Source organism: Schistocerca serialis, chromosome 1 (assembly GCF_023864345.2).
Source record: "Schistocerca serialis cubense isolate TAMUIC-IGC-003099 chromosome 1, iqSchSeri2.2, whole genome shotgun sequence".
NCBI lineage: Eukaryota > Metazoa > Arthropoda > Insecta > Orthoptera > Acrididae > Schistocerca > Schistocerca serialis.
In genome coordinates, this window is record NC_064638.1 from 729,334,856 (window position 1) to 729,347,944 (window position 13,089).

General features: G+C 38.5%; 2 protein-coding genes across 4 annotated transcripts in view; one reads left to right on the plus strand and one right to left on the minus strand.

Moving 5' to 3' along the window:
* Positions 1-732: 732 nt before the first annotated feature.
* Positions 733-5,180, minus strand: LOC126481573 (40S ribosomal protein S27). The gene is made up of 4 exons (XM_050105435.1): positions 5,125-5,180; positions 4,346-4,454; positions 958-1,068; positions 733-880 (listed from the first exon to the last, which is right to left on the minus strand). The coding sequence occupies exons 1-4, from the start codon at positions 5,128-5,130 to the stop codon at positions 852-854; spliced, it is 255 nt and encodes an 84-aa protein (XP_049961392.1). The 5' UTR covers positions 5,131-5,180; the 3' UTR covers positions 733-851.
* A 343-nt stretch (positions 5,181-5,523) lies between these two features.
* The window catches only part of LOC126481582 (chromatin target of PRMT1 protein-like), a 55,339-nt gene continuing 47,773 nt past the window's right edge, over positions 5,524-13,089 (plus strand). The window contains exons 1-2 of one of the 3 annotated variants that reach the window (XM_050105453.1): positions 5,524-5,643; positions 6,355-6,428. In XM_050105453.1, coding sequence (XP_049961410.1) covers positions 6,373-6,428 — 56 coding nt within the window. In that variant the 5' untranslated portion in view covers positions 5,524-5,643; positions 6,355-6,372. The other 2 variants (XM_050105459.1, XM_050105445.1) reach the window with 2 other exon arrangements.

Here is a 13,089-nt window from a genome sequence, read left to right on the forward strand (position 1 = left end):
ACAGCACCCTCCATTTTTCCACTTTATATCCTTACATTAACAAGAAGTTATGTATCTGCAGCTCTGTACAAGTGTACTTCAGTGCTGCATTGCTTACATAAAAATTTTGTCTAGTAAATCTTTAATGAAACAGCTAAAATGAGCCCAGTTGCATTCCTGACAGTTTCCAAGGGCAACAAAATTTGATTTTCAGTATTTCATGCAATTACTAACCACATTTAAAATGCTGTCAATATATACATTAAGAAATATAACACCAAGTTTACTGTTTAAAATAGTAAGTACTTAAGTTATAAACTGATTTCTCCTCATTACAAAGACTGTACAAGAGAAGACATGGGATAAGGTTTTAACAATGAAGCAAGATCTCTCATGCAATGTACCAGTTAGAGAATTATTTTTTAAATGAAACGAGTAGAAATTATGCCACAAGTATATATATATAACAGAGAGAGAGAGAGAGAGAGAGAGAGAGAGAGAGAGAGAGAGAGAGAGCTCGTGTGTGTGTGATTTTCAATGTAAGCCTTACTGGTCAAAAGCTTTACTTGTAACAGGCTTTTTGTTGTGCCTATCTGTGACACAGTGTCTCCGCTATAAAGCAAATAGCACGATAAAACCTAACCAAGAAAGATATATCCCACCAATTAAATATGATTCTTGAGGAATTCAGGCTAGCACCTGTCGTATAATGCTTGTTTAACTTACACAATCTTTCATTGAAAACAAAATAGGTCCTTTGATTAGCCTTTATTAAAAGAAATTCACACAATCCATGAAATATCCAACATTTGTACACAACATCACACTCTGGAAAAGTGAAAGAGGCTGTATTTGAAGTATCCTCTTCAGCCTTAGTGTTGTTTTCTTCTAAACGAACAACCTGAAAGAGAAAGAAGTGTATTCAGCAACATAAGAATCACAATTAAAAACAAAATGTGCAGTCAGGACTATACATACCTTCTGTTAACCTCGCCCTCCCTCCTGTGGGTTGACACAGTATTGTCGAACAGCCAGCACAGACTACAACACTCTGCGCATGACTAAATACTGTCGTGATCTTGAAACATCCTGTGGAAAATTATTTAAAGTTAAACTGAGGTCATTTCTTATGTAAAGTTTACATGATCAAAATGAGAACGCAAAATATATATTACAACTACTGAATCATCAAATTAGACGTCAAGCATTTACAGAGCGTATATGCCAGAAAAAACGGGGATTTCCCAGGTGAAAATACACTATACCCCAGTGAAAGCACATTAATTCCATGTTAAATGACAACATACTTTCCCACAGAGCTGTAAAAGTTACAAGCCAATGGCAGCAGATATTCAGGGCATACCTGGTATAAAAGTATGAAATGCGGATTTAAAACAACAGACGTCATATCAATGCAATGGGCCACAAAGATTTTGTTGCGTCATCAACAAGCGTCAGATGCGTACAAATGATAAATTGGAAAAGTGTGTGCATAGTGTTGTGTTCAAAATGTCTAAACTTATACCAAACAAAGAGCATTTGCGGGCAGCATTAATTTTTTTTTTCCATTACAAGAAAAACCGCTGCCTAATCATACCAATTACTTTGGCGCTTATTGTGAACAAGCTCCATCACTAGATGTGTGTGAACAATGGTTTTGGCATTTCAAAAATGGTGACCCCAATGTAGCACTCAAGAAGAGGATGAAGATGTGGAATTGAAATCTTTGTTGAACAAAGATTAATCGCATACACAAAAACAACTCACCGAGCAATTGGGCATTAGTCAGCAAACTGTTTGCAATTGGCCAAGAGAGATGGGAAAGATTCAGAAGACCGGTAGATGGGTACCACATGAGTGGTTTTTGAACGACAGGCAAATTGGAAAGTGCAAAAGCACAAGCAAAATTTTGCTCGCTCAGTACAAAAGGAAATCACTTTTGGATCGTGAAGTTGCAGAGGATAAAATGTGGATTTATTTTGTTTGGTGGGAACAGAGGGGTGTCGTCTATTATGAGCTGTTAAAACCTGGGGAAACGATTAATACTAAACATTACCACCAACAATTGACCGATTAGAACCATTCGCTGCTTGAAAAAAGGTCACAATATCGAAAGAGACAGAACTGTCTTATTTCTTCATGACAATGCCCCTTCACATACAGCAGAACCAGTTTGCCACATGTTGTATGCACTCTGCTGGCAAGTTCTATCCTACAAAGCTTACTCACTAGGCTTGGCTCATTCTGACTGCCACTTGTCTGAATTGACAGGTCACACACTTGATGGGCAGTGTGAAGTCTGAAGATTTGTAAAAATGGCTCTACGAATGGTTCCAGCAAAACGGGGAAATTTTTACTAGCGTGATATTCACAGATTGCCCAAAATATGGGACAAATGTGTATCAAATGATGGAGCAAACTTTGAATAAAGCACTATATCATTCTTCTGAATTCAACATGTTATTTAGGAAAAAATAACATTTCCTACTTGTATACCCTATAAGACACATGATGATGTGGGCCAATAGTGGCAACAATTAAAAAGCGTGAACTCACAAATAGAGTAGCTAGCTTCCATATATAATATTGATCACATTGTTTTATCTTCTGGTAAAACTCACAGCAAAGTGATATTTTATATGACTCAATGATATTAAGGGATAATTTTCGTTTATCTTAATTCTCATTCTGGAAAATCTATGTAACTGACACAAGAAGCACAATTATTACAGAACTCCATAATGATTGCACTAAATCTTATAAACTGATTAAATGACCAGTCTGAAGTGCAAGACTCATGGCAGGTTGAACAACTAAATTAGAGCTTTTGATAATGCCGAGGGGTAGTATTTCCACTTAGTCACAATTGTGCCACTAAGCCGACTATCGAAGTTAGCTTTTTCTACTGCATTAACAACTTAAGTTTTATTGAAAAGCTTTATTTTTCAGTGTAACTTGAAAATAATTCAAGGACAACAACCACACGTGTAACTTGTGTATGATGCATCAAACCATTGCACAATGGTACAATATTCACAATGTTGTGCAACACTTATGCAAGCATGAACACACAACATACACTATATAAAATCATCAGCAGTTTATTGCCACAAGACAAAGCAGTGTTAAGCTTATCCGTTAAGAATTTTGGGACTTTAAAATCTTCATCCAACACAATGCTTAATATGTTTAAACAAGAAGAAACACTCCAATGCTGCAATACATGACTTCTTATATTTCAACTGAGTTTTAAATGTCATTGCCAAAAGTTTGTGTTAACATTACTTTCCAAATGCTACCTCCAACATATTGCTTTTTCTTCACTTCTCTCATGCCAACAGTTGACTTGCAACACTACTTAAATTAGTTGTATAAAGACAAGTTAATCATTTCATTACAGATATGTAAACATCAGTTAACCCTCATTCCACATCAGCTGTTGACTACACAGCAAATACAGACACCGCCAATTATATCCAGTATTACAATTTGGTCACAATAATGGGTTCTTGTTACGTATTGGACCCCCTGATATAATTGTGGAAACATACTTATCTGCATTGCAGGCAGAGTTCCAGGTGACAATTTGGTTGTCAGCTGAAAACAAAAAATGTGAAAGCAGAAAATCTGGTTGTGGTACCAAGTTGGCCAGTAACAGACTGGTTTTGATCCTGGAAGATCAGCTTAATCAGTGACACTATATGGCTGCAGCACTATTAGTTGTGCATCTCAATCATGGATACATTCACACACTGCCAGTCATTGTTTCCTTTGGCAAATAGTGATAACCTTACCAACTTATGTGTACACCTTCACAACTGACTACAAATTCCGCCACAAAATTAAAAAGGACACCGAGAAAAAACAAAAACAAATTACTAACGTGACTAAGCATTAACTGAAACTGGCATTCCCACCACATAAAAATGGTGTGGCCATTATTGCCAGAACAAAAGGTAGTTGCTATGGTACCTATGTTAATTAGAGGTCACATTACTTTAGAATTACCCAAAAGTGGTCAATCCACAATATATAAAACTTCTAATCTCTTACAATCTACTTCATAAGTCACAAGAAGAAAAAAATTGATTTTTTGGAAGGTTTCAGATTACCTTACAGCTTTGAATACAGCTCAAAAATCTATGCAACATGTGTGAATGGTAACTAACCAGTAAGTAGTGATTACCTCAATCTAGCAGCAATCCAATTTTGTTCTACACTTGGGACTATTAGTCGACAAGGAAACAAGCTCTTAAATGTTTTAGAAGTGAATGACACACTACTAACATACAAAATCTTTAGCCACACAAAGTTACAATAATCTATTATCTTTATCCTCAACATATCGCACTTGACGTATACTAACCTGGGCATTTTACATCCATGAAGTAAGAATTAGGATGTTGCACAAGTCTTTTCAATTTGTGTTTCCTCTTCTCCTCCGTTGGTGACGGATGCAGCAAATCCTTGGCAAGCTAAAACAGCAATAATAGCAGTGAAGGATCTTTAACTTCATTTATTAGGCATGTAACACACAAGCATTTGCAACGTAACATATTAGGAGTACTAAGTTTTAAAAACGTACAAATTTCTGTCACCTAAGAAAACTTATCTATCGCTATCAAAAGCTCTGAACACTATCTACAACGCTCGCCCGAGGTGAACTTTCACAATGATGCGCAATATCGCTATCAGCTGCACTTTAAAGGTCTGTAGCCAGCGCTTTATGCAAATCAAGAATTAAATTTTTTTCCGAAATAAATTTTGATATTCCTTTATTCATACCGTCGTCACACGAGGGTAACACGGTCAACTGTCAAGACCTAGCAGATACCGCCGAAACAAATTAAGACAGCGCAATCCAAATTTCATAGAGTAATCGCAAGAACTTCTTTCATTCAATTCTTGTAACATGAAACGAATATAACACTTTCATAATATCCTCAACGTTTACACACATTCACAATGGAGTCTAGGAATCGCCATGTGGCTGCCACACGTGAGCACAAACATTCTCGATGTGCTGAAAATTACTAATTTCCGCAGTTCATACTGACATAATTATTCATTGTTAATCGCACGTACACATTAGTACACATATCACCTTAAATATTCACCAACATAAACACATAAACATATACTCACAGGCATGTTGCCTGGCACGCAGATGACCGGAAAAAGGAGTAGACACAGTGCTTCTGTATATATCAAACAAGTGCCTACTATGAGCGCGTTCACAGATAATACAACTTGGTATCACACAAGTTGTGAACTGTGTCATGTAAATGACAATTCTTATTAATATACAAAAAAACGAATATTAAATTCTTAAGTAATTAATACTATAAATATATGTGAGGAATCTCTTCAATCAGAAATAGTCATGATATATTGCACGAGATCATTAACAAACTAGTTCAAATCATTTTTTTCTATGTATAATTATTTTATATTTTAATCTTTAATATTAATTAATAATAAGGAATGGTTTAGTTCACGGGTACAATGTGTATTATAATTTTTTTAGGACTAAATGTGTGGTATGTTGGTACCATTGTGGATTGTCTTATACCAACGTATACAAATGAGAAGTAACCATTTTAACTTTTCTTCAATGTTTGTCGTTGTTTGTATTGGTGTTTTGAATTCATATTTTTAAATTCGGTGAGTGTTATAATTTGTGAAAAGTAACTGCCAGTTGATCACTTCGATAAAACAGATATGGTTACAAAAAGTCGAGACATTTGTGAAACATGAAATGAGAAACTTGGGTGTGAAGTATTTGGATTTCCAGAAACTAATTGCATTATGCAGCAATTTACTTTCATTGTGGTATTAATTTTTTGAAGGGCGCGGTATTTCGGCAGCATTTAATGTAGGGAAATCAGTTTTGACTGTGATAGCGAAACAGTGATTTTTCTGTGGTAAGTATCGTGTTAAATGTAAGATGGTGGCAGCATCGAGGATTTCGTCACTAGCTATTTATGGCTTTCTCCAGTTTTATTCGTAACTTGTTTTGGTGAAGCATATTTTCATTTAATTGAATGATGTTTCATGTAAGATAATGAGATTTATACCCAGTTACTATTATTCGACAGCGTTTCGCAATACGATACACTGTGACTGTCGTATTTGTCGTATTTTTATAGCACGACTTAAATAATAAATCGGTTTTACTGTGCACTTTGCTTCTGGAATAATCTTGTCGTTGCACATTCATCCTAAGAATTGCCACAGGCTTTTCATTTGTGATCCGGTTTTGGTGCTAGGTGCAATTAAGAAGGGATTGGGCCTTTGAATGTGGCAGATATAATTTGCAGTGTACAGTCGCTTGAATAACAATGAATTAAATTCAGAATATTTGCTTTGTTCCAGGTGACAAGCAACTCGATCATGTCACTCAAGAAGATGGTGTTGCAAAAGAGCACAACTATGTCTTTGAATGAACGGTGAGAGGAATATTTGCACTCTGTATTGTGCTACACACACACACACACACACACACACACACACTATTAGTTTTGCATACTAGACCCTTTCAGTACAATTCATACAATGCTTCACTTTATGTAATAAGGATGTAGTAATTATTATCTTTTAAACATTCATAATATTTGCTAAAGAGAAAAAATTGCCTAATTTTTATTACCTAGATCTGTCACACTGTATAGTGGTTAGGGTTGTGTAATGGCATCCCCCATGCATTTTTCGTAGTTGATATACAATATGTGTGGTTAATATGCACATTAATACTTGCCAGAAATTTGCATATTCTGACTTTGCATTGCATTTTAAGTATGTGTAAATATTGACTGTGACAGATGCATACTGAAAATAGGAACCACTGAAACAGTTGGAAAGCAGGGATCACATTTTTGGGTCAATGGAGGCATCTGATCCCACCTGTCGGCTTTGACCTGTGACGTAAGGGTGTTGTGCTGTGTGATGTCATGACGGCGCGGAGTTTATGAGTGTGTTGTGTTTGCAGAGGTTGTCTTGTTGTGGTTGGTGGTGTCCTGTGGTGGTGTATTGGGTTCATTTGGGTGTCGGTGCTTGAAGTGTGCACTTATCGGTCGTGACTGTTATAGAAGTACGGAAATTAGTTTCAGTGAGTTAAGAATTAAGTTTCTGTTGTGTTTGTTACTGTGGTGTCGTTTGATGATATTGGTATGCTGTTTGTTGTGGAGTAACTCGTTTAATTCAATTTGTGGCTTCTTTTGTTAGGTGTGGATATGACTTCTAAGTTAAAAGTACACGTTTGCGGGCTGAAATGGGGGACAACATGTTGTCCGTCATTAAGTTTCTGCAGTTTTTTGGGCTATGACGGAGATAGTGAAATACGGTGTATGCAGGCAGAATATAGGAGTTGGGGGTTAGTGTGTAATGCCGGAACATTCTTATGGTAAGTAGTAGTTTTTTTTTAGGTCCGTTGTTCACGTGTTATGATGTTCGGTGGGGCTTTTATGTGTTGTTGGGACAGTGTTATTTACTGCATGTATGGGTGGTTGATGTTTTGGTATTGGCACTTGTGGTTGATGTATGTATCTTAAGGGGAAGTACTCAGTTTCAATTTTTTTTGGTATCGTCAGTTGTATTTGAGCTGCGTAGGTCAGGGGAATTGAGCGATTGCAAATTGTCGTCGTAGCTATATGTGTTTTGGGGTCAACAGAAGTGTGCGACCCCATGTGTCGGCTTTGGCCCGTGACATATGGGTGTTGTCGTGTGTGACATCATGACGGCCCAAGAGTTTGGTTTGTGAGTGTGGCATGTTTGTAGATGTCGTTGTGTTGTGGTTTGTTGTGCCCTCTGGTGGTATGTTCAGGGTTTTCGTTGGTGTGGTGTAATGGGCTCAGTTTGCTCTTGCTCATTATCCAGTATTGTTAGAGTGTGTTTGTAGTAGAATTCGTTCCAGTGAGTTAACAATTTTTTGGTTTTGTGTGAAGGTTAATTTAGTGTTGTTCCCTGTACGTCGTATGGTATTTCTATTAAATTTAGTCGGTTGTTGTTTTTTGTACAGTAATGGATATGACAGACAAAATTAACAGTGCGTGTCTGAGGGCTATGATGGGAACACTCCTTTGGAACTGATTAAGTTTGTGCAGCTTTTCGGTTTAATTGCCGAGGTTGTCAAATGCTGTATTTGTGGCGAAGAAATGAAGTTGGCCAAAGTTCCGGTGTCCGGTGTCAGTACCTGGTTCGAGAAGTCTAGGTTGGGCATGCGCGAGATTGTACTAGTGACTTTTTACTTTTGTTTTAGATCACCACACAGTTTTTGCGCGCATGAGACTGGTGTGAGTGAGAGGAGTGTGCTTGATTGGTTTTCTTTTTGCCGTGAAGTGTGTTCCGAATTCATTAAGTACAGGGGTAAGGTGGGGGGGAGGGGGCATTGGATTATTGTGGAGGTGAACGAATCTCAGTTTGGGAAAAGGAAGTATGGGAGGGGTAAGTAAATGGTTGGTCTCTGGGTGTGGGGGGGCTGTTGTTCCGGGGGGGGGGGTGTTCTAAATGTGTTTTTAGGGTTGTGGAGGGTCGACAGAAGTGTCCGATCCCACGCGTCGGCTTTGACCCGTGACGTAAGGGTGTTGTCATGTGTGATGCCATGACGGTGCGAGTTTGGTTTGTGAGTGTGGTGTGTTTGTAGATGTTGTCGTGTTGTGGTTTGTTGTGCTCTCTGGTGGTATGTTCAGGGTTTTCGTGTGTGTAATGTATTGGGCTTAATTTGCTTTTGCTCATTATCCAGAATTGTTCGAGTGTTGGTTGTGTTTGTAGTGGAATTCGTTTCAGTGAGTTAATGATTTTGTGTGAAGGTTAATGTAGTGTTGTTCGCTGTACGTCGTGTGGTAATTTTAGTAAAATTAATCGGTTGTTGTTTTTGTTCATGAATGGATGTGACGGATAAAATTAACAGTGCGCAGGTCAAGGGAAGTGTTCGATCCCAATGTGTGGCTGTGTATGTTGGTATTGGTATCGGGAGATGTTTTTGAGCTATATAGGCCAAGGGAAGTGTTTGATCCTAATTTATGGGATCAGGAGCTGCTGTTGAGCTATATAGGTCAAGAGGAGTGTCCGATTCCAGATGACATAGTGTTTAGTGGCATTTGGGGAGTTTTGTGATGTCGGTTTTTTTTCATCATTTTGTGTGGTTTTGTATGGGGTTGGGTGTCTAAATTTGTTTATATTTAGTTTGCCCCCACCCAAAAGGACCCCATTTCGCGCACTTGTCCCGTTAGTGTCATTAGGTTTTTTGTGGAAAGTGTTTGTTTGTTTTTCGATGCATTTTCGTCCTCATAATGTGTACGTAACGACTTTATATGCGCCATATTGGAATCGTGGTTTATGGTCGTTTCCGCCATATTTGTGACGTCATGGGTCAAAGCAGACGGGCGAGATCGGACACTTCCGTATTTCCGTTGTGGAAGGGAGGTCTAAGGCCGAATTAGTGGGGTTAATTGAGAAGTGCATAGAACCGGGGTCCACAGTAGTTTTAGATGCATTTTCTTCGTATAGGGGGTTGGGTGAGAGGGGATTCCATCATTTAGTGGTTAACCATAGCTTAGAGTTCAAAAATTACGAGACGGGGACTTGCACCTGTACAATAGAAGGGATGTGGGGGAGCTGTTAAGTCAGTTCTTGGGAGGGGGAAGAGGCGCTCTTCCAACCTTCAGTCTCATTTAGGTGAGTACTGTTGACGGAAGAGTGTCCCTGAGGGGTATTGTGTTTTTCGGGTTTTCTTAAGGGCTGTCAGTAAAATGTATAGGCCGAAAGTGGTTGGTAGGGTGGTTTGGGTAGGTAGGTGGGTGGGTGGCTGTGGCTCAGGGTGGGGTGGGTGGTTTATTTCGTGTTAGAGTGTTTGTAAGGGGGGGGGGGGGGGGATGTGTTGGTTTGTGTTTTAGTTGTGGAGGATCTATTTTGTTGAAGTTTTTGTTGAGTTGTAGTGTGTGATTGAGATTTTTTTTGTGTTGCGTTTGGTGTTTGTTTGTGGGTATTTTATTTTGGGGTGAGGGGGGAGGTTGGGTTGGTTGTGGGGGGGATGAGTTTAGGTGTGGGTGGGTCTGGGTCGGGTCTTTCTTTTGGTTGAGTATTTTTAGTTGGGGTGTGTGTGTGTGTGTGTGTGTGTGTGTGTGTGTGCGTGTGTGCCTGCGTGTGATTGTGGTGGCCAACCTAGTTTGTGGCGCCGGAACTTTTTTGTGGTAAGTTTTTATTGTTTTGTTTTCAGTGTGTGTGTTGGGGTCTAGGGAAGTGTTTTATTAAAATGTGTGGCTGCGAAGGTTGGTATTGGTATCGGGAGATGTTTTTAAGTCTCCTAGGTCAAGGGAAGTGTTCGATCCCAATTTATGGGAGAGGCATATAGGTCAAGGGAAGTGTTCTATCCCATAGTATGGCAGTGTATGTTGGTATCGGAAGATGTTTTTGAGCTGTATAGGCCAAGGCAAGTGTTTGATTTTAATTTATGGGATCGAGAGCTGCTGTTGAGCAATATAGGTCAAGGGAAGTGTTCGATCCCAATTTATGGGGTCGGGAGCGGCTGTTGAGCTATGAAGGTCAAGGGAAGTGTTCGATCCCAATTTATGGGATCGGTAGCTGCTGTAGAGCTATATAGATCAAGGGAAGTGTCCGATTGCGGATGATATTGTGCTTAGTGGTATTTGGGGTGTTTTGTGATGTCGGTTTTTTTCGTCATTTTGTGTGGTTTTGTATGGGGGTGGGTGTCTAAATTTGTTTATATTTAGTTTGTCCCCACCCAAAAACCTCCCATTTCCCGCACTTGTCCCTTTAGTGTGATTAGGCTTTTTTTGGAAAGTGTGTGTGTTTTTCAATGTATTTTCGTCCTCTTAATGTGTACATAACGACTTTATATGCGCCATATTGGAATTGTGGTTTATGGTCGTTTCCACCATATTTGTGATGTCATGGGTCAGAGTAGACAGGCGGGATCGGACGCTTCTGTATTTCTGTGTTTTGGTAGCTTGGGCTGTTGTTGACCTATATAGGTCAAGGGAAGTGTCCGATTCCAATTATTGTTGTTTTAGGTGCTTGTTTTGTGGTATCTATAGTTGCGGTGTGATCATAATTTTAGAGTATTTGGTTTGTAATTTGTGATATTGGCAATTGTGGTTGAGCTATGTAGGTGAAGGGAAGTGACAGATTCCTATCGATATTGTAAGTGTAGCGGAACTTGGGAATTTTGTGGTGTTTTTAATGTCGTTGTCTTGTGTGGTTTGGCATCGTGGTGTGTGTCTGTATGTGTTTATTTTTTAGTTTGGCCCCACTCAAAAACCTCCAGTTTCCCGTGCTCGTCCTGTTTGTTTGATTATATTTTTGGAGAGAGGCGTGTGTGTTGGTTTTATATGTATTTTCGTGTTTGTTGTTGTTTATGTAATGATATCATAAGCGCCATATTGGAGTCGTTGCGAATGGTCGTTTCCGCTATATTGGTGATGTCATGGGTCAAAGCAGACGGGTGGAATTGGAAGCTTCTGTATTCCCACGTTTTGTTATAGTGATGTGAATTACATTTGTTGCAACTATTGCAAACAGATGAACAGAGACTGGCAAAAATGAAGATTCTGATGCTACCTTTTCTCTTTGATCCATGATATCATTGGGATGGCAGACACCCCTATTTCAATTATATACAACATTCTGACCATGACTTCAGTTGTTACACTGAGAAACATACACAAATGATGTAAAAGATATCTAATTTCAGAAATAATATGACAGCTGCGGGAATCAAGGGGAGTTGGGTGGGGAGAGACTACATATACAACAATTGTAATAATGAATACATACCAGAACAAATACTAACACAAAATTCAAGCATACGAAATCCTCAGCAGTCCCAAAAAAAACATGTATTAGAAATTTTACATCACCTATACAGCTCAAACGAAGTCTGTGATATCATGAACCCATACATAGCTCCAAAACTTGGTACCGTAAATTTTATTCAACTTATATGGCTCAGTCATGAGAAACATACTACTGTACCACAAAACCACACACTGTTCAACAAATCTAGTATCTAGAGTGTCACTTCACCTAAATAGCTAAAGTGGAGTCCACAGTACTACAAAATCATAATTTGCCCATTTAACTGACATTGAAAACCTAAAAGCACGATGCATACCAATCCTAATCCAAATTATTTACCAACAACTAACATCACAACCCAAAAATTCATTAAAAAAATTGAATTAACATCTTTGCAGAGAGGTGTTGGACTATTCGGCGGCACAGTTCGGTGTGGGATGTTTGCGTTTAAACTGTGAGCGATTCACTCGACTTCTTGGGTGCAGTTTGTGGGAATAATGCTGGAAGAGATTTTTGTGGCCTGTTGGCGAGTTATTTTGATGTTGACAGCTGTGGGTAACAGATTTATTTTCAGGTTTGGAATTGTTAGTGTGGTATGTTGTTTATGACTCAAGATTTTATTTTTTTTTTTTTTTTTTTTATTTTTTTTTTTTTTTTTTTTTTTTTTGCTATGGCAACAAAGCTCACGAGTAAGTCCATTCGTGCAACATTTAGGGATGACATGTTGACCAGGACTAAATGCGTACAGTTATTTTGTATAATTGTTGAGTATGTTTGTGGACAAGGTATGAGATTGATCAAAGTTGCTGCATATCAGACTAGCGACCAATATTCAGCTGGCTTTTCTCAAATTAAAGACTATTTTCATTTTAAAAAACACGTAAATTTTATTAGTACAATGTCCATTGAACTGTTCACTCATGGGTGTGTGTACTCTTTTCCTGTGTAATCCTCAGCAAGTTAGACGCATTTCTTGCATTCGGGAATGAAGGCTTTCATTCTTTTGTGGGGGGGGGGGGTGGCAAAAATTTCTGACCACCCTCCACATGATTTTCCTTGTGAAACTCTGTCAACATTTTAGTCACTCAATAAAAGCGCACCTTCGTTTACTTCAGTTTTTTTGTTAAAATGGTTTGGCTTGTTAATCTGCTGATTTCTTGAAACAAAAGTGCCAGGTCTTGAACTGCCAAGACAGTGGTCTTCACGATGTTTAGTCTTAGTTTTCTCCAAAAAAATGTAATTAATTGAAGACCTTCCTTGTCTTGCACACTGGTTCTACCACTTGAGAACTCAGCA

What these genes read in the sequence shown, in the direction of transcription:
- LOC126481573 (XM_050105435.1), bottom strand. An exon ending in CATGGATGTAAAATGCCCAG is followed by an intron (nt 1,069 to 4,345) that starts GTTAGTATACGT and finishes AATTTTCCACAG; the next exon opens with GATGTTTCAAGATCACGACA. An exon ending in GAGGGCGAGGTTAACAGAAG is followed by an intron (nt 881 to 957) that starts GTATGTATAGTC and finishes TTTCTCTTTCAG; the next exon opens with GTTGTTCGTTTAGAAGAAAA.